The following is a 26,931-nucleotide window of genomic DNA, read 5'->3' on the forward strand; positions in this document are numbered from 1 at the left end:
CTATTGTTGGTGCTTTGGTTTATAGAAAATGAAAAATGGCAGCAAGACTTGCAGAAGTTGCTGAATTCGTCAGGAACCTCACTTACTCTTCTCTTTCACACACACACACACACACACACACACACACATACACACACACACACACACACACACACACACACACACACACACACACACACACACACAGTTAATTCCCCCTGTTTCTCACTGCAGTGTGAAATATAAATAAAGAATAAATAACCCGGGTCACACTAACACGACAGACCAGCCTCCTCTCCTCCTTCTCGTCTCATTACGTTATTCCCTCGTCTGCTAAACCAACGTTTTCCCTTCAAATGAACTTCTATCTTTTCTCTTAACCATCCTCCTCTCACTTCTGCAGGATTGCTCTCATGACACCATCTGCATTATTATTACTTTGTTTTTCTGAATTCATTTGCATAAGTTTTCCCTCTGATGAACTGAGGAGTCATTATTTCACTGAACTACACAAGCTTTAGCCGTGCATCTGTTATCATCAACACCTTTAACTTAAACCCTCCCCAGTCAGCCCCTCTGAACAGCTTACTTTATATGAGATCATATCTGTGGTTCCATCCCACAGGCACAAGGTTGCTTTAACTGTATTTGAAATTTTGAACATAAAGTTTTGTCGAAAACTATATCTCCATCTCCATATTTTTTTAATGCAGAGTCGTGCCCACAAATACTTTATGAGAGGGACTATTTCTTGGTGGGTCACAGTGAATCCTCCTCCTCCATGTCACTGTCTTGGGGGATCTGTGAGGAGCTTTGCATCCAAAAAGTATTATTAAGCGACTATCTCATAACCTGCTGCAATCAAAAAGATCTATAGATAATGAACTAATAAAATTCTTGGACAAAGAACAGAGAGCTAAACATCAAATGGGAATTAAAGAAATTGAAGACAGTATGACACCCGCGTTAAATGTGACAGTGTGCTGTTTTTCCTTGACCAGAAGATATGGGACTGGAGTCCAGTTCATTACATTGCATATATCTCTCAAAGCTGTGGTCAGATGTTTCACATCAGTAACAGACTGAACGGAGATCTGAGGAGGTGTGTCAGGATATATGAAGATATGTTGGCTAACAAAAACAAGTTCCTACAACACACAGAAACTTTCATCCAGATTGTTTGCATGTGTCAAATGTTTGATACTATTCAAGTAACCTACGCACACACACACACACACACACACACACACACACACACACACACACACACACAGGCTGGTACATGTATCATGCTCATTCACAAGCCGCAATGGACCGTAGCTCAAAATGCTTAACCTTTGACCTCCAGTACTACACACACACACACACACACACACACACACACAGATACACACACCTCCCTGCTGGATTGATAATGACTTTCCAACATGCCTTTAATGTGTATACACACACACACACACACAGTTCTCTGTGCCTCGGGGAGGTCAACAGGTGCTGTCAGGCAGCTGGTCTTTAGGTGTAATGCTGTATTTTGGCCAGCAGAGTGCAGTAGCAGATGTGTGTGTCTGTGTATGGGTGTATTGGAAAGAATTGCCCTTTGGCAATGTGTGTGTTCCTGATTCAGGAGTTTGTACATGTGTACATCTGTGAATATGTGTTTATGTTTCAGTCTATCTCCACTCTGCGTGTGTGTGTGTGTGTGTGTACATGAGGAGGTATGTCAGGGACAAATCATCGCTGAGCACATGTGGTAAGAGGGGGAAAGGGAAGGAGAGGAAAATAAGGGAAGGAAGAAAGGGAAAGAAAGGAAAGGAAAGGAGAGCAAATGAAAGAAGAAAAAAAGGAAAGAAAAAAGAAAAGCAAGGAAAGGATATATGGTGTAAACAGACAGGAAATGAAGAGATTGGAGGCAGAGGATATAAAGAAGGGAATCACTGAGTGTGAAGAGGCTGAGACAAAACAAAGGAGAAAGAGAAACCAAAAGCAAAGAATTAAGTCGGGTCGATCTGGCTTGTCATCGTTCTGTAATCACAGCTCCATGTGAAAAAAAGAAATAGAGAGACAAAGAAAGTGGAAAAGTAAAAAAAAAAAACAAGAAGCGAGATGAAAAATGAAGATATAAACGCAAAGAGGAAAACAGCTGGTTAGTGTCGGCATCCAAAACAAAACCACAGGCATCCCTCGCTTTACCAACATCTTTTTTTATTTTGATCCACACCATTCAATAAATACAAAATACAAACCAGCTTCATAACAATGATAAAAAACTTCATAAAATATTACTTAATTTGAAACAGAAATAGGAACAACCAAAGCAGAGAAGTCATGAGATCAACAGAGGTGGAGGCAAAGCTCATGTTTGTTTAAGAAATAACAACCAGCCTCTCTACCAATGACAGCGCTGATCCTGATGCCTACATGACTGAAACCAAGTGGAAATATCATCTTACAGCCATTAAGCATTGCAGACTGGCTGAATAGGTGGAAAAACAACACTTTGTTCCAGCTTTTGAACAGTTTTCGATGCTGCCTTGCCACCCAGGAAGTTTACTGTGATTCTGTATTGCTAATTAGTTTTACTTCACTGGTAAAAAAACACACACATTCGCACACATACACATTCACACAGATTTTAAACAACACTTTCCTCTCTATCCAGTGAGAGTGGTGAGAGCTGCAGTAGCTATGGCTGCACTTCAAAGAGAAGCCCTGTCAATGAAACACAACCTGCACAATCTGCTGGTCCAGTTTGGTTCTGCCTCTCAAAACAACACTGGACCAACAGAAGAATTATCCCATTGAACGGCTGTGTTACATATATGTACATCTACACATTTTCTCTTTAAAAAAAATAGCAAAAAGACCTTTCCAGGAGAAAATGGAAGGAAAGAAGCAGAATGCAGCAGGTTTGTAAAGTCTGGTTGGTCCTCTTCATAGCTTTATCCCCTCACTTAACGAGTCTTTGGAAAAAAATTCTGTTTTTAGTATTTCTCCGTCTCTGCTCTTCACTGTTCATTACAATCCTGAAGCTGATAACAGGGTGGGTGTGAGGTGAGGGGGGAGTGGGGAGACCCAGTGTGCAGCTCTGGGTTTGGGTCCATCAGGGACAGGGTGGGTTCAGCGGGTAGAGGAGAGTTTGGTGTTATTTGTGTGGCTCCACGCAGATCAGTGTCTCAAGGTTCGCCTTTTGTCTGGAGCCTTTAGGTCGTCTTCCTCTTTGGAATCTGTGAACATAAACATCTATTTAGGACCACAGCAGGAGGATCATTGTACTACGTTAGACTGAAAAAGCTTGAGGTTTGACACTTGAACATTGTGCCTATACTTAATGGCTTTAAATCAAAGCTTCAAATGACAATAACAATATTTCACTGCATATTTTACACATTACTGGCCTGGCAAAGACATCCACCACCAACGCAGAGGAAAAATATGTTGCCTTGTAAAATGTTCAGATGTATCAGTCTAGCCCCCAGTGGAGTTGTGTGTGTGTGTGTGTGTGTGTGTGTGTGTGTGTGTGTGTGTGTGTGTGTGTGTGCGTGCGTGTGTTTGTGTCCATTGCTCACCAAGGCATTCAGGACAGCACGCACCCTCTATGCGGGTGATGTTGGTGCAGGTCAGTATTGGACACTGCTTCCTCTGACACTTAGTCACACCATGCTGTGGAGAGTAAGAGAGGAAGATGGAGGGTTGGTGAAAAGACGCAAAAAATGTAGAGGCACAGGTGAAAGAGGCAAGAAGGAGGTACAACGGGAATGTACACCACAGTGCGAGATGGGGAGGGATACTCATCTCATGCATAGTAGCGCCAGATCACAGCGCTAATTCCATCATGACAGGAATGTTAGGATGTGAGGAAGCACAGACTACGGTTTTGTTAGAGTCTGCATACTAAATCAGAAACTGTTCAAACAGGCCAGCTGTGCACCAATTCCTGAAGAAAAAGCTCCTCAGCTGCTGAGTGCTCCACTATGTTTACAAGCTAGTGTGCGGCTCAGGTTGCATTTTTCCTGTTTGAACCCGACTGAGTCTGAGAGAGTAGTAACCAAGGCTATTTCAAACAATGTTTAATGAGCTCTAATGAGCTATCTTTGAGTCAATTTCATAATCAAATATTAGCTGCCACAATACTTACATCACACCAGCAATTGATGCACTTCATCTCCCCGACCAGCGGTACCCAGGGATGCCAGTTGTCACTGTTCTGGTAATAGTTCTTGCCAAACTTGCAGTGCCTCGGGCCATCTGCCTGCATCATGTCAGTGTGCTCCAGGCCTGCAGGAGTCTTCTCCTCCTCTGGACACTCCTTACAGCAGTCGGAGGGATTGCGTCTGACAGGATGACTGCAGGTCAACACCGGACACGTCACTTTCTCGCAGTGAACCTCCCCCGAAGATCCCTGTGGATATAATGTAGCATCAGCAGCAGGTTAGCAGCAGTTACTTCTTTTCTAGCACAAAATGCAGCTGACTTATTACTTTTTTCCACATAAATAGCTTAATAGTCCGAATTTTCCCCAAGATTGAACTGATGAGAAATGTATTCATGCCTCAGTTTCTTTGGAGTCCAATAGGAGATAAATGATCCATTAAGAGCTTTTGGGAAAGTAAACCCAGCCAGATGTGAGTGGGTTTATACATGTTTGTTTTACCTTGCAAGTGCAGACAGCGCATTTAATGTAGCCAAAGGGAGGTACAAAGGGATGCCACGTGGTTCCTGGGGCATGCATCTTCTGGTCTCCTTCAAAGTAGCAACCTAAGAGAAAGGAAACAGAACAAACAGCGTTACTGAGGACAGTCAGCAAGAAAATGTCTGAAAAATGGAAATTCAGTTGAAGCAACAGTATGTAGCAAGAAAAGACACAGTACAAAAGAAAAAGCCTTCAAAGAAAAATCGGAAAAGGAAAAAAAACAAAAACAAAGAGAAGAAGAGCAAAGCTCAGTGAGAGACAGGAGAAGTAGTGCCTACCTTCAAGATGTTCATCCACCCTCTCTGGAGCTTTCATGTCCTTGGGCTCCTTCCTCTCTGAGCAGGAAAAAGGAAATGGAGACATAAAAACAGAATTAGTTTCCAACTTTATGATTGTTCTGGGGAGCACTTTGGGAATGCACTCAAAATAATAAAAATCTGCACACAAACAGGGTCTCAAAGCAGCATAACCGCAAAGAAAAAAACACCAAAACATTCATTATTCTCATGTACAAGAAAGAAAATGTTTTCATCTCACCATCACAGATCGGGCAGCACTTGTCCTCAGGCTGAATAGTTCTCGAGCAGGTCAACACCGGACAGATGACTGGGTCGCAGATCACAGTTCGCTTCTACAGAAAGCAACCAGAGAGATGACAAGGAGTAAGGATTATTTATCACATCCTTACATGCACTTACATGAAATATTTACTTCCCAGCTCTCATATTTCAATGCCAAAAAATGCCCCCGTTGATGAAACCTTCAAAGAGCTCTTTAACAAACACATTTAATTACTGCCTCTGTGTTTCTAGTCTCTACCTGGCAGCTGCAGGAGAAACATTTGTCATAGTTGGGGGTCCAGCGGGAGCCATGAGCGTGGTGCTGGTTCTCAAAGAAGCAGGTATGGGGGTCATTCTTCAGCTCCTCGGGGTCCTTCACAAAGAGGTCATCAAACTCAGCCTCCTCCACGCCATCCCTGGTCCCAAATTCACAGTTGTTTGGCACATGGACCTGGAGAGAGGAAATGTGTGGGAAACAAAAAGAAGGGATAGATGGAGGAGGAGGTAGATGAAGGGTTGGGTGAAATGTGTTGAGATGAAAAAGAGAAAAAAGAGAAAAGGGTGGTTAGGACATTAGAGAACTGTTGGCCAAACCTGACTCAAGCTAACTTGTTAATTGTTCCTTAATGGAGCGTTTCTGTGCTCCAAAGCAGATGGCTGTTTATGTGTTGGACCTGTTTGCTATTAAAACAGCTGAAACCTGTTGTTGTGTGTGTGTGTGTGTGTGTGTGTGTGTGTGTGTTTGTGTGTGTGTGTGTGTGTCATCACTTTCTCTGTTAGTACCTGGCAGCCTAAAGGCGCTATCAACATCTACACCTGCAAGGCCGCAAATAGGTTTGTGGGCCACTGTGGTCTTTCTGAACCGCAATAAAACTTTTACTTTTTTAACACAGTCACTTCAGGCAGACAGCACCTGCCTGTGAAAGTGTGTGTTTGTGTGGGCTGCTGAGTGCTAAGTGAGCAATCACACAGACACATGACCACTCAGATCCTGAAAGGAGGCCCCAAGGGCTCTACTACACACTCCTCTACTTCTTTTCTATTATCTAATCACTTATACTTCTTTGTCTATTCTTTTTTCAATGTTATTAGTTTATCTTACTTGCATGCATGTTAGGTTGGGGGCTACAAAGTGATTTTTGTGACATGGTCCTTATTTCTTGAGGCATTTTCTGACTGGAGAAAACATCGAGCAGAAAACAGCAGAGGGATTCTTCAAAGATGTTTTTCAGTGTAACAATTAATTCAAGGTTGGAAATATCTAATATGGTTTATGCCCTCAAAACTGTCTTTGCTTTATAATAATTTTGTTTATAGAAGGCAACGTTTGAGCTCAAACTGATTCAATCCTTGCCTTTTCATACTGACGGACTAGCTTGTGCTGTCAGTATTTTATTGTGTAACGGTTGTCTTGTAATAAAAAAACAGCTATGTGGATAGGACCATTGTGCTTTGGCTGTAAAATGGTTATGTCACGCTTATCCAAAGGCGGTGGGGTGAATGTAGATATGGGTTCTACATTCCATTCCTAATTTTCTATATTTAAGCTGCTAATATTCATCATTTTCTGACAAAATTCAACTTCATTTAACAATTTTAACGCCGAAAATAAATAAACATTGTTTCCTGAGACTGTTTTAGAAAACTCTCAGGAAACTGCTTCAAATTGAACAGTGTACTTAAAACAATCTGAGTCTCAAATGAGTGTAAAGTTGTTGCATTTCTTTACATACCCGTCCTCGTATTTCTCCTCTGGGGTTCGTCTTGGTGCTGACCTGGATGAAGGCTGTTCCTTGGTCCAGGTGTTGCAGTAATTCAACACTGATGTCTTTTAACACTCCCTGAGCCTGCAGGAGAGGAAAGAGTGTGTTGTATGAGTGTGTGTGTTTGTGTTTTGCTTGAATTTGTACGTGTGTGTTTACACTGATGTACCTGAGAGCCGTAGAAGCCGGTCAGCAGCCTCTTGTGAGCGGTGCTGCTATCGTCTATTTCTCCAATCTCAGCCAGTCCGTGGAGGTGGGTGTTCACAGTGAGGTCGTCGGCCTTGCTGAGGCCCGCGACAACGATCTCGTAATGCAGGTGACACTGTTTGTTGACTGACACCCAGGCATGGCCGGAGGCACCAGTTCTTACTGCTGGAGACACAAAGTGGCCAGCTAGAGGAACTGGCAATTCTAAAAGGAGGGAAAATGGGTGAATGAAGTGTTCATCCTGGGCTTGTAAACAGTATACAGTACATTTAGAAAGCAATTCTAGATATTTCCTTGTGTATTATGATTTCTATCACCTCCCTCCCGTCACTGCCACCCCTACCCTTCACCTCCCCTCCCCTGCTTTCATTTGACCATACCATATCTGGGTGCCTCCAGGCCGTTGTAAAGCAGGGCTTTAATCTGCCCCCTCAGCTCCCCCTCTTGGTTGTGTGCCGTCGCCACATTGATGAACAGCTCGTTCTGCAGCAGCATGTGGATGTGTCGAGCCTCCAGGCGACTCCAGCTGCCCTGCGCCTGGCCCGTGGCCTTGTTGTACTCCGGCGTCAGGTCATACAGGACGGAGCGCTTGTTTCGCCGTCGAGGCTTCAACTCAATAGTGAGGCCAAGGAAGTCACTGGTGAGACCTGCGACCTGAACCTGAAAGAAGGGCACATGGGATAAAGGTTAAAGTCCACCTGTATTGTTATTTCACTGGGATGTTCGAGCTCCACTGTGCAGAATGACGTATGTCAAAAGTTTGAGGCTAGAAGGCTTTTTGGAAGTTCATCTTATGAAGGGGGAAAGTTTCTCTGTGGTCACCTCAGGAGACTGACAGGAGAACATGTGCACATGATTTAATGACATTATAGCTTCTTTGGAAGAAGAGCTGCAAATACTAGTTGACTAATCAATTCCAAGAAAAATAAATCCTAACTATTTTCATGATTTATGCACTGTCTTAGTCATTTTTCAAGAAAGACGTCAAACATTTCCTGGTTCCAGCTTGTTGAATGGAAGGAATTTGCTGCCTTTCTTTGTCATTTATGAAAGCCAATAAAAAGTCTTTGGGTTAAGGACTGTTGGCTGGATGAAAGAAGAAATTTCAAGATGTCACTTTATGCTCTATGAAATTGTGAATAATTTTTTTTTCGCAATTTTAATGACATTTAATAGACAAAAAGACAAATTGTGAAAATAATCGGTAGATTAATCAATAATGACAAAAGTTGTTTATTGCAGCCCTATTTGGAAGGCAATCGCGGTCCAGTACGCAACTTAGAGAAGTGTGATGTGAAAACTTTTCAGTGAAGGAGACATATTGTGTCCAGCACTTACATCTTTGTGTTGCAACATTTGCTCACTCATAATTACTGTAATGCAACTTATTTGTGGAAAAGTCATATCAGACGAATTACTCTTTTTTTTAAATATGTCTTTAAACATGTCTGGAAGGGATCTTTAATTAAAGGTTAGTTGTTTGTACTGAGGTTTTGTTTGATCTGAGATCAGCTTGATTTGATGCCAATGAAAAGGGAAAAGTGAACTGATACAGAGGTGTTCTGGTCTGGTTTATTTTCTTTAGTGACTTTAATCCCATTTTTTTTTTACCTCCGTAAAAGTTCCACTTATAGTGTTTAACTACAATCAACCATATAAACGAGACATGAGAACAAAATGTTTTTTTGGCTTAACTGTGTAACGCTGTAACTGTGACATGTATCATTAAAAAGTCTAACTATCTGTGCCTTACCTGGTAGTCCAGTGTGCCATTATCATGGAGGTAGAAGACAGCAGATCCCACACCTCCTGTCTTCCCTGGGGTCAGTGCATCACCACTGGACATCACACTTTGAATAGCTGTGCCAGACAAAGACAAATTCATATCAAAAATCCACTTTAGAGCACATTCCTGCTCAGATGACTTATCTAAAGCCATCACTTCTCCCCTCTGAGCTTCCCTCCCTTAACCATAGTAGAGCCTGACAGCATGCAAGATGAGGCAATGATTTCTGTCATGTTAAAATTTGCTGGTTGGCTGAGGAAGGGGGCTACATTACATTCCTTCACGTGCTGTAACCACACACACATAGAAGCCACATACCCATAATGTCATCCCTTTCCCAAGAGAGTCATTTAGGGGACAGATTCAATTGAACCACTAATCAGGAGTGTGTGTCGTGTAATTGTCCACTTGACCAGGGGCCAAAAACATACACGTTGCTGCACTGTCTGGCACACACTCACACACACGCACACTCACACACACACAAATCCACCCAAGGTTAAGCCTTAGAATGAGGTAACCCTTGTTGAATGCAGCAGGCTTAGAAAGATTGAGCTGAGAGAGGACAGGAGGGAATGAGTAACAGAGATGGATGAGAAAAGTGAAGAGACATTTGAAAATGACAAGGAGGCGGAGAAAAAACCAGAGAGGAAGAATGACAGCAAAGATGGGACAAGGTTGAGGAGTGAAGGGAGAGACTGACAGAACGAGAGGAGAGCAGGAGAGAGAGGGGGGAGAAAGGAGAGAGAGAGAGAGGGAAAGGAGCGTGTTGGGTTTGAATTCTTCACACATAACGTCAAGCTGTTAATCACAGTGCTGGAACACCAGCATGGAGAGTCAGGTCCAGCAGACTGTGACCTTGGCAGAACCACTGTGTGTTGGTGTGTAAGAACATCATTATGTATATTTGTGTCTGTTTCTGTGCATATATAAGTGTCTTTCAAAGTGTCTTAAAGTGCCTGACACCATGGTGTTCGATGACCATGCATGTGTCCCATGAAAAGACCATGTGTGCATGCTTTAACGGTTTCAGGGCTGTCCACAACATTCCTTAAAACTCTTTCTTTGTGTCTCTCACAAACACACACAGGCAGACATGCATACACAGTCTTGGTGGGCCACCAAGGCCAATAAACATGGTTTTCCCCCAGCGATAAGACTTGAAAGGATGGAAGCAAAAAGAAAGAGAACAAGTATTTATAGAGGAGAATGACAAAAACAGCCACAGATGGACGAGCACAAACCAGCGACAACAAAAAACACATTCTTAGCAACCTCAGTGTTTGTTGCCTCTGCAGTGTTTCACCTCACTGGGATAATGTGAGGAGAGACATGAAGAAAAGATGATTTCATCTCATCTGTGTAAAGGTGTTTGACTGTCGGGGGAATACTTACTGTCACAAGATTTCCTGCCGGTGATGAAGCCAGAGATTTGCTGGGGATCCTGATCCTCAGTCGCCACGGCGATCTCCAGCTGACCACGGGATAACCAAAACAGTTCGCGGCTGTTCAGGTCTGTCAGCACCTCAGCAAAGTCTGGATCCTACAGGGATTCAATAGTTTGGTCAAATAAGTGGATAAATATAAAATTCCATTGTAAATGAAAAGGCCATGTTATGCCATAAAGATCTTGTTTACATGATGATAAAAACAACACTGACAGGCTACCAAAGCAACCAAACCCCAACTTCTTTAGACGACAGACAGACTGGTGACATGTTTCCAACTAAAATTAACTTATCCCTTCAGTTTACACTGAACAAAGATGAAATGAGCACAGAAAGCAAAACAGATCCCAAGATAAGATCAATTCAGTAATCACAAAGGCACCACAAAGTCAGGAGTCATTAAGGACACAAACCGTTATGTTACCTAAAAACACATGATTTTAAATCAGCCGACTCAGAAGTGCATACTTACACCCTGGGCAAAAAATATGGCTTGCATTGCCTTAACACGTTTCATATTGATCGAAGTTTAATGTCAAACAGGCAGCGTGGACTCCAAGAAAGCAGGGGGAGTCGTTCAGGACGTTGAGAAATGTGGGATTAATAGGACAGATGTACGAGCGTGTTGAAGAAATGTTACTTTTATGACCCCAGGGCCTCAGTTCAATATAAATATACATGTACCATAAATCCACACAGTGAGGAGCCAAAACAGAGTGGGAAAAGAAAGGAGGCTGGACCGAGGAAAGGTGGTTTATGTTCGGGAGATTGAATGGATAGAATAATGAGAGGGAAGTAGGGTGCAAAGGGATATATTGGGGTGTTGTGTAAATCAAGCAGAGCAATAACATTGTCAGGATTACTGGTCCAATAAAAAATGACTCCGCACACATTTAAAAATCAGATGTGTTTGCTTGAGTGTGTTTAGAAATGAATAAAAGCTAAAAATCATTGTCTGTTTGTTGGTCTGTTGCTCAGCTAATTTGAAATGAGTCAGAGATTTGGGTTTCAGTATCCAGCCCAAGGACACTCTGAGGGGTCATGTGGCAGTTGCTGAGCTCAAACATTTCACATATTTTTCACGAATGGTCTCTCTCACCACTCGGCACAGAGAGGCGCATTGGACCCTTCACGCAACTCCTGGCAGAATTCAAACCAGACCCGCCTTTCATCACTCCTCTTCCTCCCTCCATCCATCTCAGCCCACAGACCACTAACCACTGACATGTGTGAGGAGTGTGTACGAGCTCCATCCTCTCTACCCTCCCCTCTTTCCTTTGTGTCTCTCATCCCTCGCTCACATCTGTCTCCTACGAGAGCTCCTCTTGCAGACTTTCTCTCTGCTCTTGTTTTCCCCTAACTCTTCTTCTCCATCCATTTTTCTTGTCATGTCTCAGAGTAGTTAGCTGTGATCACAGTGGCGGCAACAACAGCGTTAGGATGTGGTGACCAAACCACATCCGTCTCCGAGAGGAGGGGTGGGGTTGGGGACCAGGAGTGTGAGTGTGTGGCTGTGTCATATGTTCCTAACACTGCTGCTGCTCCTCCAGTCAACACTTAATTTACCTACTTTCCCAGATAACACTTTTCCCTAAAATGTCCCACTAATTTCTTGTTGAACATTTTTGTGGGAAAAACTAAATATGTTAATTAAAAGGTAATGAAATTTTCAAAATAATAAAAAAAATTGGGTACAAAATGTTGGCTATCAAATGTTTGGCATCAGCCTTTATAATCCAACGCTAAACCGCAGACCACATTTATTGTGTGTTATTACTCACGTGAGATGTGACATTAGCTCGGATCTCTCTCAGGACGTGCTGCCGGTACACAAGCTGGACTCGGATGGGAACCACAACAGGCTCTGAGGAGAATGAGGGAGAGTTTTCGCATCAATGTCTGTCATAAATCTTAGGCCTTCAACAGTGGTCCCACTGTTTAGGAACCCTGAAGCATTAAGATGAAATTTGCAGAAAGTGAAATGGAAACAGAGATCCTGAAAAAGGATTCTTGCTCCAGCGGTTTGGTTTAACCTGAGGTTTTAGAGAGGAAATTAGTTATCAAGGAAGTTATGAGGGAGATGGCAAGCAAACTCAGTTTGTAGTTTTAAAATACTTCTACATCTCAGTGCTGAGCCTCTCCTCCTTCTTTTTCTTGCTTCTCACCTTTGTCTTTGTGTTTGATGAGGCCTTGAAGAATAAGGATGAAGTGGAGGTTGTTCTCCGTGTCACTCAGCGTCAACATGGCGATGCCTCCCATGCCTGAATTCTCCTCCTCCGATGTCAGTGTTGAACTGAATGTCTCTGTACACGAGACACAAGCACAATACCATATTGAGTGTCTGCATTCTCTTACAGAACTTCTACACAAATGCTTTTCTGTAAACAAAGCCCATACTTTGTAGTTCCATTAATCCAGACAGGGCTTTTTAAGATTACATGAGAACGTATACAATTCCACTTCTTTGTAAATATTAAGTTTATTGTGTACTATAACACAAAAACAAAGGAATACACATGTCTATAGGAAAATAACAAAATATAATAATGAATGATCAGAATGCTGTAATATCCCACACTTACCAGCAAACAGGGCCCTGTGTTTGATGATCTTCCCCTCCACTTCCTCTTGTCTGCTCGTCGATGTTGTCATGCTGATGCGCATCTGCTCAGACTGCAGCTGTCGCATGAGAGGCTTCGCCAGGTTCTTCCATACTCCGCAGATCTACACAGACACACACACACATGCAGGTAAGCTACGGTATTGACTCAGTGACTGTACCTGGATATCAAACCATACTCGATCAATGATCTAAAAGTTTTCATATATATATATGTGTACACACATATATATATATATATATATATATACATATATATATATACACACACACACACACACACATACAGATAACACATGTACATCTGCTAAATACATTAAACCGTGTGATTGCACTCTCATTCCCAGGCTGCAAACCTTCAACATAAAACCACTACTTCTCCCTGAGACTGGAGGGAAGAAATGTGGCAGTGTGCCGACATCTCATAACTTTCAGTTCAGGGGTAATCTCCATTTTAATTAGTGATGCTCTCTGTCTCCCTGCTAAGCAGTGATGTAACATGTGAAAAATTCTCTTTCCAAAAGTTTTGGTCCAGCAAACTCCCCCCTCCTTCCTTTCTTGCACTGGTGTGTTTTCTCTAAGGTCCTCTGGTGCTTGACACTGACATTTGTCTAAAAATAATAACAGGCCAATTTCTGTGACCTGTATTTAGGGGGCTCCTGCCTCGCTGAACACAGTGTTCGAGTGTTCGGCTCTGAAATGGAACGAGGAGATGTGTGTATCTTGGCAAGAAATGATGTGTAGTGATAAAGCCAGACCTTTGGGAGTATGTGGACATGCATGCACAGGTACATATCAGTTTACTGATTAATCAGGATAATATCTTGTACACCTCTGACCTGATGGTGGAAGTTTCTCCCTGATGTTTTTGAGTGTGTGCTGATGTTTACTGCAATCAGACTGAGTTTGTCATGTTTACAAAGAGCCAATGAAGCAAAAAGGAAGTGTCACTGTGTATGTATGTGTGTGTCTGTGAGTGTGTTTATTGTTTATTACAGCAGAATGAGTTATGGGAGACCATCCATATCAGTGCTTAATTTCTCCCTCTCTCAGGAAACACACAGACACATATGTTCACATAATGAAAACAACACTAACGGAAGGAAGAGGAGATGATTTTCTATTTATGGGATGTCTTACCATGTCTGACTGTCCCGCGGGGACTCTGTACTCAAAAGCAGTGGTCCCATCTGAATCCAGGAAGGTTATTTTACTGGGGCGGCTCATTCTGAAAAGTAAGATAGTTCATGCATACGGATTACTCTCTGTATTTTCATTTACATAACTATTTTTTTTCTGTTTGTTTCTTAATGCTGATGGCACAACAAAAAGGTTGAAAGAGCAGACAGATATTAATGTATTTTATATTTGACACTGTAAACACTTGGAGTTTGTTACATATACAGGAGAACAGCTGCAAAGGAGGGAAGGCGAGCAGTGATCAGAAAAAGACTACTAGAGCTACAAATTATTCAAGGGAGTAGCTGTTTTAGCTGTCACCCTCTGTGTGTTTTACCTCAGGTATGTGATGGAGAAGGCCAGACTGGTTCTGGTCAGAGAGAAGCGAGCTCTGGCAACACCATTGGAGCTGGGCAGCCATGAGTCTGTCACTCCTGTCATCACTGCCACAAAGTCTGCAGGAGAGTGTCAGATAGGTACTTAATAACATGTGTCAAGCGTTCCTGTTTACAGTGCTTTTATTATCCTTTGATTTGTGTGGGTGTATTTCCCCGTATATGTGAGTGATCATGAATGTGAGCCCTGCATTAATGTGCTCTCTGAGGCAGGTATAATTATATTTTGAAAGTTTTATTAGTTATGTATAGCTGTGTGTGCTGGCCTAACAAATATCAGTCAAATTTGTTTTAAGCATGTTGGTGGTCGGTCCATCTGTCTATGGGTGCTCCTACTCACCAGTGCGGCTCTCCCCGGGGCCCACTTCCTCAGAGCTCAGGTAGGATCTGTCATTGTAAGATTTGTGGAGGTCATCCTCTTTCTCTTTGCCCTTCTCGTGGAAATACTCAAAACTGTCCAGCACAGAGTCTGTCTGTTTCTTGTCATCCACACCTGTAGAAGGACAAACAGTTACTTGTACTACTACTACAGAACTTGATACTTCATGACCACCTGTAGGATGGCTTATAATTACACATGCTGAAAAGTACTATAAATAGTATAGTTAGATTTACTGAAGAAATGTACAGAGTTATGTTATAGTGTTATATGTACACAGTTTGTCAGTATACATAGCTAATGTTAGCCTTCATGACAGTAATATTTGTTGGGGTCTGTATCAAACAAAAATGTTTTTCTTACATCTGGAGAACAAGAGCTGTAGCACCTCTGCAGCACTATGGTACTTCAATATAATGCTGTTGTGACCCACATTTTACTTTGATATAAAAAAAAATTGCAGCTTCTGACTTAACGATTAATTGTTAAAATAACTGGCAGATTAATCGGTAATGAAAATGAAAATAATCGTTAGTTCCAGCTCGAGGAAGACTATTAGCAGTAGCAGTATTCTGGTTACTAATAAAACAGACTTTTAGTGTCTGCCTTTCATTATCTGGCAAGATACACCAAGTGAACCCAAGCATTTCAAAACACATTCTGCTACATCGTTCCTTAAAGTCTGGTGCACAGATGCGACTAAACCGTTGGCTGCCCTACCTTTTTTCATTTGATTATTTTTCTTGAGTACGGAGGAAGAGTGTGACACATAAGCAACCAGAGAAACTGTGACAAATCCAGATTGTGCAAGACAGGTTGAAATTACAGAAGAAAGCGCAAAGATGAGAAAAAGGTAACAATTTGGAGGACATCAGTGATCAGTTTCAATCTAATGCTCTCTGTCTTCCTCACTTGCTCTCCCTCTCACGGCTAGGGGTAACTAACCAGGGTAGTCTCTTGCTGTTGAAGAGCTTAGGAGAATTGGGAGCGACACTGGCGTGCGATCTCAACAATGACCCGCTGTTTCACAAACTGCTGTGCATCTTGATGTAATGAGGAGACCTCACTGCTTCACTCACACACACACACACACACACACACACACACACAAACACGCACAGTGACACATGCAGCTTGCTTGTTCAGCCAAATACAGCCCTACTGACATGATCTTGAGAAAGAAAACCACAAACTGGCTCTTAGTCACCTAAACTCTATTTCTCCAGGGCAGTTTTCCGGGGAGATCGACTGGACTGTCTGCTTTTTCTTTCTTGGTGTCTGCTTCACACTCACACACACACACACACACACACACACACACACACACACACACACACACACACACACACACACACACAAATCTAAAAAACTCATCATTCTTCTCTCACTCCCTCCCTCTTCTGCTCCACTGGGCACACTCAAAGACTTCTGGGTAGTGTCACTCTCAGCTCTCCTCACTTATACTGTATCCTCAGGTGCACCACATTACAAACACACACACACACATACACAAACACACACCATTTTCCATCACTTATACAAACATACTAGCTGCCTCTGGTGCCAAAGCTAAGACAAACACACTCAACCTTTTCCTTAAAACTTGACCACAACACACACACACACACACACACACACACACTATCCACACAGTGCTTTACCTTTACTTTCCATTCCATTACCAGACACACAGCGTAGAAAAACACCCAACACTGCTCAATAACAGTGCAGCATGAAGACCCACCCTGTGTGTGTGTGTGTGTGTGTGTGTGTGTGTGTGTGTGTGTGTGCGTGAGCATGCAGAGGGGAGCTCTAATTCTCTAATAAGGTGGAACTGTGTGCCCAGCAATGTGTAGAGAAGTGGCAATGTGTGAACGAGGCTAAATTGCTGGGTGGTACTTTCAGTTGAGGCTGGTTAGAGAAAATGTCCATCTGATGCAGCTGAATGGAAAATCAATTGACCTGCTCATTGGATCTAACAGCTGCAGTGAAGACTAACTAGTTGACCCACGGGGGCCGGAGCAAAGAAACTGGGAGTGGAAACAGGGGAAAGACAGAGATGATGAGGGAGGAGAGGAAGAAAAATAGAGGGATGAATCAAGCAAAGAATAAACAAAGAAACTGTGGAAGGGAAGCCACTGAGAGCAAATCATTTTTGCAGCAATTTTAGCTCTGCTGCCCTGTTTTCTCAGCTGACTATTCCATCCATTTAGGACAGCTAGAATTTGAATCACAAGAAAAAAAGAGACAACTTCAGACTGAAAAGCTTTGAGCAGCAGGGGGTGAGATGGGGTCAGCAGATGATTACCTTTGGGGCAGGTTTTACAGCAGTGTCCTGGGAGCAGGATGGGATCATCACAGTCCAGGTCTGGGCAGTCCTGTTTGATATTCTTACAGTTGACTTTCCCAAACACCTTGCCACGACGACTCTTTTGCTGCCAGAGGCAAACCAGAGAAACAGACACGTCAGTCGCTCACCAAATCTCATCGGAAAACACACAGTGAAGAATTTTGCCTTTCTGTGGCTGATTAAAAATTCATCTGGAGTTAGAGCGAGTTCAGATACTGAAAAGCTGAAACGTGAGAAATCTTACAGGTTCGCAGTGGCACTGGACACAGTGCATGACACCGAAGGGCTCGCCCAGATCTGGGTGCCATGTGTCCTCCAGAGAATAGAACCGGCCTCCGAATGAGCATCCTGGAACACAAACACTGCTGATTATACATGGCTGTCATCAGGGTCAAACATCAGGTAGTTAGCATCACAATTATTTGGCTTTTTTCAAACCAGATGCAGTCTCAATAAGAAACTCTGAGAAATTATGGGATAATTAAAAATATTGCTTGAGTTAAAGTTAAAATTATTATTTTGTTGACTGGCAGATTCCTCAAACAAAAGCGGTATGAGCAAACATCACCACGTGTCACCAAGATCTGTCTTGATCTGTCTTTGTTCTGAAAGTGATGCAACCTATTTTTACCCTCTGTCCGCAGGATTACACAAAAATTACTGAACAGATTTCCACAAAGCGTTGATGGAGGATGGGTCTCAGCCCAGAATAGACGCCATCATCAATATCATCATCTATTCTTTTCTCACTTACTTTAACATTGTGAGATATGTAGTTTTCCCACTTTTTTGTTCAGCATCTCAGGGGATAAATGGATCTTGATGAAAAAAATCTGCTATGATGATGGCTAAAGAAAGTAAACTTTGTTTGGAGCCGTACCACGAGACTACAGGGCAGCTTCTCCTGAGCATCCTCAGTTCACCCTCATTAATTTGACATAAAAAACAGTTTTAATTTTATGAGTAATCCGGCCTGAATAAGTCTAAATCTGTTGACAGACATTGCAGTAAGAATAACCATATGAACTGCACAGACATAGCCAAGTGTCTATCAGATGGTCTTGTTGGCTTATGTAGGTTATAAAGAGGGATCAGTTATTAATTGATATGTTCTAAAACCAGTTAAAAACACCTTGTAGCATGTTTAATTATGGGGAGCACGTAAGAATGTAGTTGAGGCATTTGAAGACATTAGCTGACATAAAGTTCTTGATATTTAGTGAAAGTGCAACTGCAAGGATTTTATTAAATGTCAGACATACCGAATGAGGAATGATGCAGACCCATTTTCAGATTTAACAAACATTACAAATAAATCTTGTACAGCTCACTGCCCAGGCATGTTCAAGGTGACCGAAACTCCCTGCATGTCTCATGAGTTTTGGGATTCAACCTTATCTCATCTCATCTTATCTCAACCGGTTCATGAGCAGTCATGGGAGACATTCAATTTCCCAGAAAAACAGTCTGACTGATAGATTGATTGAAAGATTGATATTGAGGTATTTGGTCAGAATATTGTAATATTTGATTTTGTCACCCAATTCTAGCATTTATAAAGTGCTTTAGGGGAGATTTCAGAATATCAAGATATAAATCATGTATTTTGGTATAGCCTTGAAATATTACAATATTATTTTATGGCCATAATGCCCAGCCTTAAAGCAAAATAAGCAATAGGAGGTAAGTGCATCCAGTTTACTATAAACTGTGTGTATAGTTAGGATTATTACAGTGGAAATCATACAAAGTAGGACGGTTGTGTTATTTTGGTCTGTACTCTAGCATATCAGAATTGAAATTAAGCCCTTTTTTCAAAAGTACCTTCAAATATAAAAATACTGTTCTAATCAAAGGGATTGCACTGTGTATTGATGTTACTGGAGATACAGAATAGCCCTCTGCGTTATTATTACTATGCTAGAATCATAATTGAGTGTTAGTCACGTGTGTTACTTCAGGAATATTTCTGGGATTTTTGGTGGGGATAAATGCCTGCATCTCAGCAGTGTGTGTGTGTGTGTGTGTGTGTGTGTGTGGTAGGGCTGCCACGATTAGTCGACTAGTCACGATTACGTCGACTATTAAAATCGTCGACAACTAATTTAGTAGTCGACGCATCGTTTTTTGTTTTTTTTTAACTTTGTTTTCTCTCTCAAAACTGCTGCGGCACCTTCCACTGCCGCGTCTGCCTTTCTGTCCTTGACACACATGCGCAGTAGTGGTGTTCTGGGTCAGCCGTGGTGTCACCTGAAGTTATACCAGACGGGCTCACTGGTGTCATGGCTACCCGGCGGCAACGGAGCTCAAAAGTGTGGGAGCATTTTAAGAAAACAAAAGAGAAAAGTGTGCGATGCAATATCTGCAAGACAGAACTTGCCTTTCACGGCAGCACAAGTGTGATGCACGAGCTCCTGAAAAGGAAGCACGTTGTTGCTGACAACGACGATGAAGAGGGACCGTCGTCTCGTTAAGCTAACTGGCTAGTTAGCTGCTAACATTAGCGCAAACAGAGAGCTAACTTACTACTTACTCATATTGATAGCTGTAAACGTTAACATTAGCGATGACGATTTGATTCATTAGCCTTAGGAACAAGAGCCTTGTGCAGTTTGGGATTATATAGAGTCAGAGTGTAGTAGGCAGTCAGGCAGGTGTTTCCCACGGAGCTCTGCCCCGTTTCAAAGGTGAAGGAAGCCCTAAGTGGAGAGACGTTGCCTCCGCGATGTAGAATGTGTTTTATAGAAGAGAAACACACATTTCAGGAGCTGACTTGTATCATCAAAACAGACACATGTAAACACAGAAAGCTGAAAATCACTGGACATGTCTGTTGGGATTATACAAATCAACAGTGTAAAGTGGAGCTGTCAAGATGTATGCAACTTCAATAATTCCTTAGGTCAGCTAGTGCCTTATTCGTTTACTCAGCTGTTTGCACTTTCCGCTACAATTGTTTGTTGCTACAAGCATATTTCATTAAAGGTTTAATGAACTATCATCTTAATTGTCTTCATTTTTAGTTAGCATATATCGTAAACACTTCAAGCTGAAAGCTAATGATTGTTATATAAGAGCAGCTGCATGCTGGTGCGATAAACTGTTATACATTCAATTTACGTATGATCCGATTAGTCGACTAATCGAAAAAATAGTCGGTGATTAGTCGACTATCAAAATAATCGTTTGTGGCAGCCCTAGTGTGTGGTGACTGCTCTCTCTCTCTCTCTCACGCACACACACACAAACACAAACACACACACACACACACACACACACACACACACACACACACACACACCAAACGTGATGTCACCGCTCGCCAGCTTCACTCAGGCTGATGCCTTTGCCTTGTTCGCTGTTACCAACCTGGTTCACATTATTCTTTCATTAAAGTGACTTACTCCGCACTTTAAGCAGTCCGGTCCAGTTAAAGGGAGCCAAACTGTGCGCCTGCCACTTCTGTCTCTGCTGAAATAAATCATCTCAGAGGAGCCAATGCTTGTAATGGAAAGTCTATTGATTACAGTTTCCAACAGTAGAATTACACGTTAAGGCAGGCTGCGGTTAACGTGGAGTTCCCACAGTTTTGAACTCCAGAGCAGTTACCTTGTAAAAACCGCAGTGAGCTTTGTACGCAGGGGCTTTCACACATGAATCAAATGGCATCCACTGCGGTTATGACTCAGACGTTTGCCGCTGGTTTACACTTTTAGCAGTCCAGGGAGTGAGGAGCCATTTCAGGGGGAATATGGAAATTCACGAAAATTGGGAATGCATGCCATTGCAGAGGGAGAAGTTGAGAAGAGGGCAGTTCTTTTGGGCTAACTCAACTTTAAGTGTTGTGAGTTCATATTTTTAAAACTTTAGCTAGTCGGGCTATTGGGAGATTTACTGGGCTGAACTGATTTGGCATGCAGCACAACAACCCAAAAGTCGTGGAAAAATCTGGCAATTTCCAGGTTTCTTGTTTGTTCCAGTGATACAGACAGGTCGTACCTACACTTCAGCTGGTGGCCCTAATAATAATAATGTGCACTGTTCGGCATAGTAGTAATACCAAGTAACAGCACGAATTTGGACTTTTAATTCTTGTTTGCTAGCTTGACGTTACTTGGTGCTATGTGCGGCCCCCCTTGTGAACAGAAGGGGTGACTAGTTTTGAAAATTGTTAATAAAATGGTTACATTTAATGTTAGCCGTATCGACAGGCTCCTCTTAATTTATCCCAAACTGTATGGCCACTTTAAAGTCATGTGGAAACAACATGCCCGGAGGTGCTCACATTTAAAATGACAGATTTTGAAACGGAGTTTTGCTACTGTGTGACTGTACCAACACTACTGTACACAGCCACACAACACAGAAGGTTCGGAACTGTAGGAAACAAGTAGCACATATGAGATAAAGGTGTGAATAATGTGTTGGTTTCTTACCTGACAGGCCTTTGGAGGGCAGCGGCTCCCTCTCTGACTGGATGGGCAGAGCGGGAGACTTGAGCCGCGAGGCCGCTCCGGCGTGCAGCCACGCGCAGCTCACGACGCACAGCAAGGAACGGAGCGCGCGGAGGACCAGCATCCCAATCCTCCCTCTCGTCTGTCCGCAAAATGATCCCTGCAAACTCCGGATGTCGCCAACTTTATGAGCCCCGCTGTCGACTCAAAGCGACCGACTTGCACACCCTTACAAAAATGCAAGATTCCTCCTACATCCAAGTGTCCGTTGTCTCAAAGCCTTGCGGTTTAAGTCATCCAAGTTTTGAGTCAGCCAGAGGTTTACCGTGCGTGTTTCCTCAGTACCAGCAGCCTCACTCTGAGTGCCGTCCCTTTCTGTTTTATAGCCTGCTTCCCTGACAGCTCGAAGCAGCCACCGGCCGGGGAGGAGGAGGGGGAGAGATGATGGGTGGGATGGGTTGATGGGTGGGGGCTGGGGTGAGTGATGGAAAGGGAAATTGACGCCCCCATCAATTCACAAAGAGCTTAAGATATGGAAATAGCTTGTGTCTGATTCTTTTTGAACCAAAACTTCCATAAAACTGTTTTAGAAAGGTGCTTCAGAGTGAAGCTGGACAAAGGACCATAATATGAATGAAAGAGAGGGACTGGGGGAAGGTCCTCTCAATGATCAGCTTGCAAATGTTATTTTATCCAAAAAAATATGGCTGCCTATAGTATTTTCTCTTTTGCCATATTAGTGATTAGTAAGTAGCCTGTGGGCTGAGTTCTAGAGGCAAACAGAATGATATATGATTATTATTATTTTGGTAATGCTCCTATGCTTATTGTTTTTCCTTGTTTTGTTTGTCACATGGCTTCCACATAGATTTAAGGTCCTCGTGCTCTATTTTTCCACACTGTAGCAGTGATACAACCTACCAAGAATCTGCTCACCATGCTGAGTGCCACACTCCAGTCAGTCTACACCCATGAGGTGAAACTACACTGAGTGTGAATCTCCAGATCATGTACAGTAAGGAATGTGTAAGTGTGTGTGTGGCTGGCTGCACTGTCTATTTTTTCAAGTGGGTTTGGAGCAGAGACCTAAGTGACTTAACAGAAACAAATGAAAATAGTTGGAATACCTCAATACAACCCGTTTCAATTTGTCCTGGCCCTCTGCAAGCCTCTGTCCTCTCTTAGACCCCAAACTGTTTCTTTTGGCTTCTGTCAAAGCCTACCTGGACGTGTCCACTTAAAATCCCATTTATTACGACATAGTTACATTTCTATGGATACAGGTGCCAAAACTGTTAATCTGAAGTCTTATAAGACTCACCGTGGCCAATGTGGAGCTTCACAACAGCAACAAGTAAAATTTATTAGGACCTATTTAGATCTGGGAACTGTTCCCATCTAACAAAACAGCAGTTGAGCAACAATCCAGCCCCTCATAGCAGTCCCTTAGGGGCCAGAACAAACGCTCTACGGTTCAAGTTTACATTACTGTAGTGGTGCTCATGGGCAAGCCAATTTATTTCAGAGAGTTCAGCAAAGGTCAGGCTTATTATATGGCTGAGATGTTTGGAATAAAGATGATTGACTGGGGATTTTTCATAAAATAATATAGAATTATTACAGTCAGGGTCTATGGTTTGTTACAAAGCCTTGTGCAGAAAACTCTTGTTGCTTCTTTGTTCCCATTAAAGTCTATAAAGTCAGACTCCACTTTGTTCAACCACTAAAGCATGGAAACACTTCTGTGCTTCATTTTCTTTCATTGAAATTTCTCAATGGCCTACTTAGTGACATACTGGCTTCTAATCACACCCAAGAGCTCCTGAGCTGTGTCTTTATACTAAGAGAAGCAACAACAAAATAGTGCTTAAAGGAATCGGCTTTGTGGCAAAAGTCCAGGCCAAGGTGCGAGCGCAAGGTGTTATTTTAATGCATGTGTCACATTATGTGGGCCTGTGGGAGCCACTTCCATCCGGGTGTGGAGATTGACGCGCAACCCTCCCCCACCCCCACCCTCACACCCACCTCCAGCAGCAATGGGAGTCGATGATGGCCTGTTTACACTTCATCATAGGGTGATAAACGACACTATTCTTCTGCGCTGCACACGGTGATTCATTAAGCAGACTGGATGGTAAATTGTCTATTGGAGCTAACAAAAACCCAGTCCACCTATAACCCCTCTGGGGATAATGACGGCAGCGTGTTTTTGTGTATTGGAGACGTCCAGCGCATGTTAAGAAACTCTGGGAGGGCTCCAGAACCCTATTTCTTTGTAAGACGGTGCATTTAAATAGTCTATGATACCCGCACACACAGTCGTTATACAATCGCAACCCATACCTTTCAGTTAAGGAATCCACTGAGTTCCAGGAATGCCGCTGTTTCTGGTGAAATCTGACTGGAATCAATGCCAATATGCAATTATTTAAGGTGTATATCCACGCCGAATTCAAGATGATTCCTTAATGATTTTGGGGTGGGGGATGTAAGTTGTGAGGTCATAATAATTTACCCTTATACATAAGCAAACGACATTTTATTGCCAGATTTCCTAAGGACTTTTGAGTTACAAAAAAAAAAAGCAAACGATGGAATGTGGCACAGTGTGCGCACATCAAGCCACAGATGAATGGAGCGAAATCCTTATGAATCTCGCTGTTACTGTTATGCCTGGAGAGGTTGGAGGATAAACATGAGTGAGAATAAATCCTCAAGTCATCTTTAATAAGCCAGAAACAACACAGCCCACCCCAAAATATCGATTGAGCGCGGACGAAGACTCTGGGCAAAAAGTAAGAAGCCGACCAGGACTCAATTAGAAGCAGACGCAATGTTTTTTCCCCCTCCTTTTTTTTTGTTTTTTTTAATAATATCGCTTCTCAGTCCAGGAAACTCTCCGGGGAGAACGCAATGATAGATATGAAACACTGCTGGCATGCATGGAAGAAACATGCAGCAACAGATTTACAAAGACCCAAATGTAACATAATTAAAAGGACATTATCGAAATTTGCTCTGGTGTGTGTGTGTGTGTGTGTGTGTGTGTGTGTGTGTGTGTTGTGGTCAAGCTGCAAATCATCCATAATGGTGTAATGGCTGGATGGATACACACATGGAGACTCCACTCTCCATCACCGCGCTGTGTATTTGCTCTTGTTTGTCAGACGCCCCCCCCCCCCTTTCAGTCTCTCTCTGTCTATCTGACTACACACACACACACACACACACACACACACACACACACACACACACACACACAGGGGACTCGCTTCCTGTTTGCTGGTCGGACTGGGAGGTGTGAATATTCAGCCAGTGAGCTATGATAGCCTGGCAGATGTGTGTGACGCTCTCTCTGTCTCTCTCTGTCTCTCTCTCTCACGCACACACACACACACACACACACACACACCACCTGTTCCTCATCACATGGGTGCTTGCTGCAGTAACAAGCATGACAAAGCGGCATAGCCTACGTATGATTTGCTAAAAAAAATCAAATAGAAAAACTGTTTTTCAAGCACACATAAGACTCACTTTCTAAGAGCATTTAAGGACTCACTTGGCCATTGGAAACCAACCCTGTTACTGGAAATGTACCCAATTAATTCTGACTAATGTTTAGACAAACAATGATACACACACACACACACACACACACACACACACACACTGAAATGGAGCGTTTCCCGTTGCATTCCTAACTTATGTGCGCACGTCACGTTATTCTATCATAGACAGACATCTGAAGGTGGTCACTCATTCAGAGATGTTGTTAAAGAACTCCGACGCCAAAAAAACAATCAGATCCAGAGAAGTGAGCTGCATCCAACTGTACCACTGCGCATCGGTAAAACGCAGGATGTAGCCTACCTCAGAGCGAGGGGTAAGAGCTGACAGAGACACAGAACAGGAGTCGCACGATGCTTTAACAGCCACTGTTATGCTGATGCCGATAATGATGGTAATAAGAGGCTGCCCCGCTCAGTTGTAAAGCTAATTTTGCGCTCCTGCCGCCAACGGAAAAAGGGCGAATGGGCCTTTTTCTTCACTCACTATGCAAATGGCAGAAGTCTTGCAGCGTTGATGTTTATTCATACAAAAGGAATCAATTTGCAGACACAGTCGAAACTTCAGAGAGAATCTTCTCGCCATCACTATTTCCGAAGTTGGGATCCATGATGGAGAGTGTGTGACAGTAATTACTGGAGGCAATTAGCGGGCAGAAGTCATCTCCAAATGTTCTGGGCATGGTTGTTGCCGGGGTGTTTGGTTTATTTTGACACCTCGGGGAGAAGATCTCTGCTGCAAGGGTGAGGCCTCCATCATTTGCTTCCAATAAATAGAAAAAGATGGAGAAGAGGTCAACATATTCAATAGCAAAAGAGAAGTATAAAAAGTACTGTGTTATGACTAAAAATCCTGCATTTAATTCTTTTAAAACTAAATACAAGTAAGTCTGCGTTTACTCGCAATAAAATGGTTCCATACCAGTGTTATAATAGGCCTAATATAACTAACTACTTATTTAGGCTGTTATTGCCGTTGCATCATCATGTCAGAGTATATTGTGGATGTTCAATCGATGGTAGAAGAAGACTTCAGATCCTTTACTCAGTAAAAGTAGCAATACTCCATTACATAACCCCACCTAAGTAGAAGCCATTATCAGCCAAATGTTTTTAGAGTATGAAAAGAGGTACTAATTATTAAGTAGAGTGGCTCCTGCCAGTGTTTTATTATTGTATCTTATATCATTTGAGAGTTACTACTGATGCATTAAAGTGTAAGCAGCATTTAACTGTTGTCCTTGACCAAGGTGGGCTAATCTCAACTACCTTACTGTTGTGTGCAGTACGATTGGTAAGCTCCTCATCATTTCTGTAGGTAATCTATAAGTAGAACATAAATATAGTGAAACAAAATGATAAATAAAAATACAGTGCTTAAGTATATGTACTTAGTTACATTTCACCATTGTGTATATGAATCTGCAAAGTGACGAGTAACCATAACTGTAAAAAAAAATGTAGAGCACTAAAAAGTACAATACTTCCCTTTGAACTGTAGTGTGAGGTAGAATAAAACAGGAAATGCCAGATTATTTGTAAGACCTTTCAA

At 42.5% G+C, this 26,931-nt stretch overlaps 1 protein-coding gene across 1 annotated transcript; it reads right to left on the reverse strand.

Moving 5' to 3' along the window:
* Positions 1-2,166: 2,166 nt before the first annotated feature.
* Positions 2,167-22,200, reverse strand: chrd (chordin). The gene is made up of 21 exons (XM_084350943.1): positions 21,793-22,200; positions 17,601-17,704; positions 17,315-17,441; positions 14,968-15,120; positions 14,570-14,687; positions 14,194-14,281; positions 13,016-13,157; positions 12,599-12,736; positions 12,215-12,297; positions 10,381-10,528; positions 8,953-9,059; positions 7,580-7,859; positions 7,162-7,403; positions 6,963-7,076; positions 5,489-5,680; positions 5,207-5,300; positions 4,948-5,004; positions 4,631-4,734; positions 4,115-4,378; positions 3,546-3,639; positions 2,167-3,203 (listed from the first exon to the last, which is right to left on the reverse strand). Exons 1-21 carry the CDS (start codon positions 21,932-21,934, stop codon positions 3,145-3,147), a joined length of 2,850 nt encoding a protein of 949 aa, XP_084207069.1. The 5' UTR covers positions 21,935-22,200; the 3' UTR covers positions 2,167-3,144.
* Between the last annotated feature and the right edge of the window lie 4,731 nt (positions 22,201-26,931).

This window comes from Pagrus pagrus (assembly GCF_965226575.1).
Source record: "Pagrus pagrus genome assembly, chromosome: 4".
NCBI classification, from domain to species: Eukaryota; Metazoa; Chordata; class Actinopteri; order Spariformes; family Sparidae; genus Pagrus; species Pagrus pagrus.

Coding starts and splice junctions, on each gene's coding strand:
- chrd (XM_084350943.1), bottom strand. CDS start 21,934: ATGCTGGTCCTCCGCGCGCTCCGTTCCTTGCTGTGCGTCGTGAGCTGC. Junction 12,298..12,598: donor CATCAAACACAAAGACAAAG/GTGAGAAGCAAG, acceptor CATTCTCCTCAG/AGCCTGTTGTGGTTCCCATC. Junction 5,301..5,488: donor GTTTCTCCTGCAGCTGCCAG/GTAGAGACTAGA, acceptor TGCTTTCTGTAG/AAGCGAACTGTGATCTGCGA.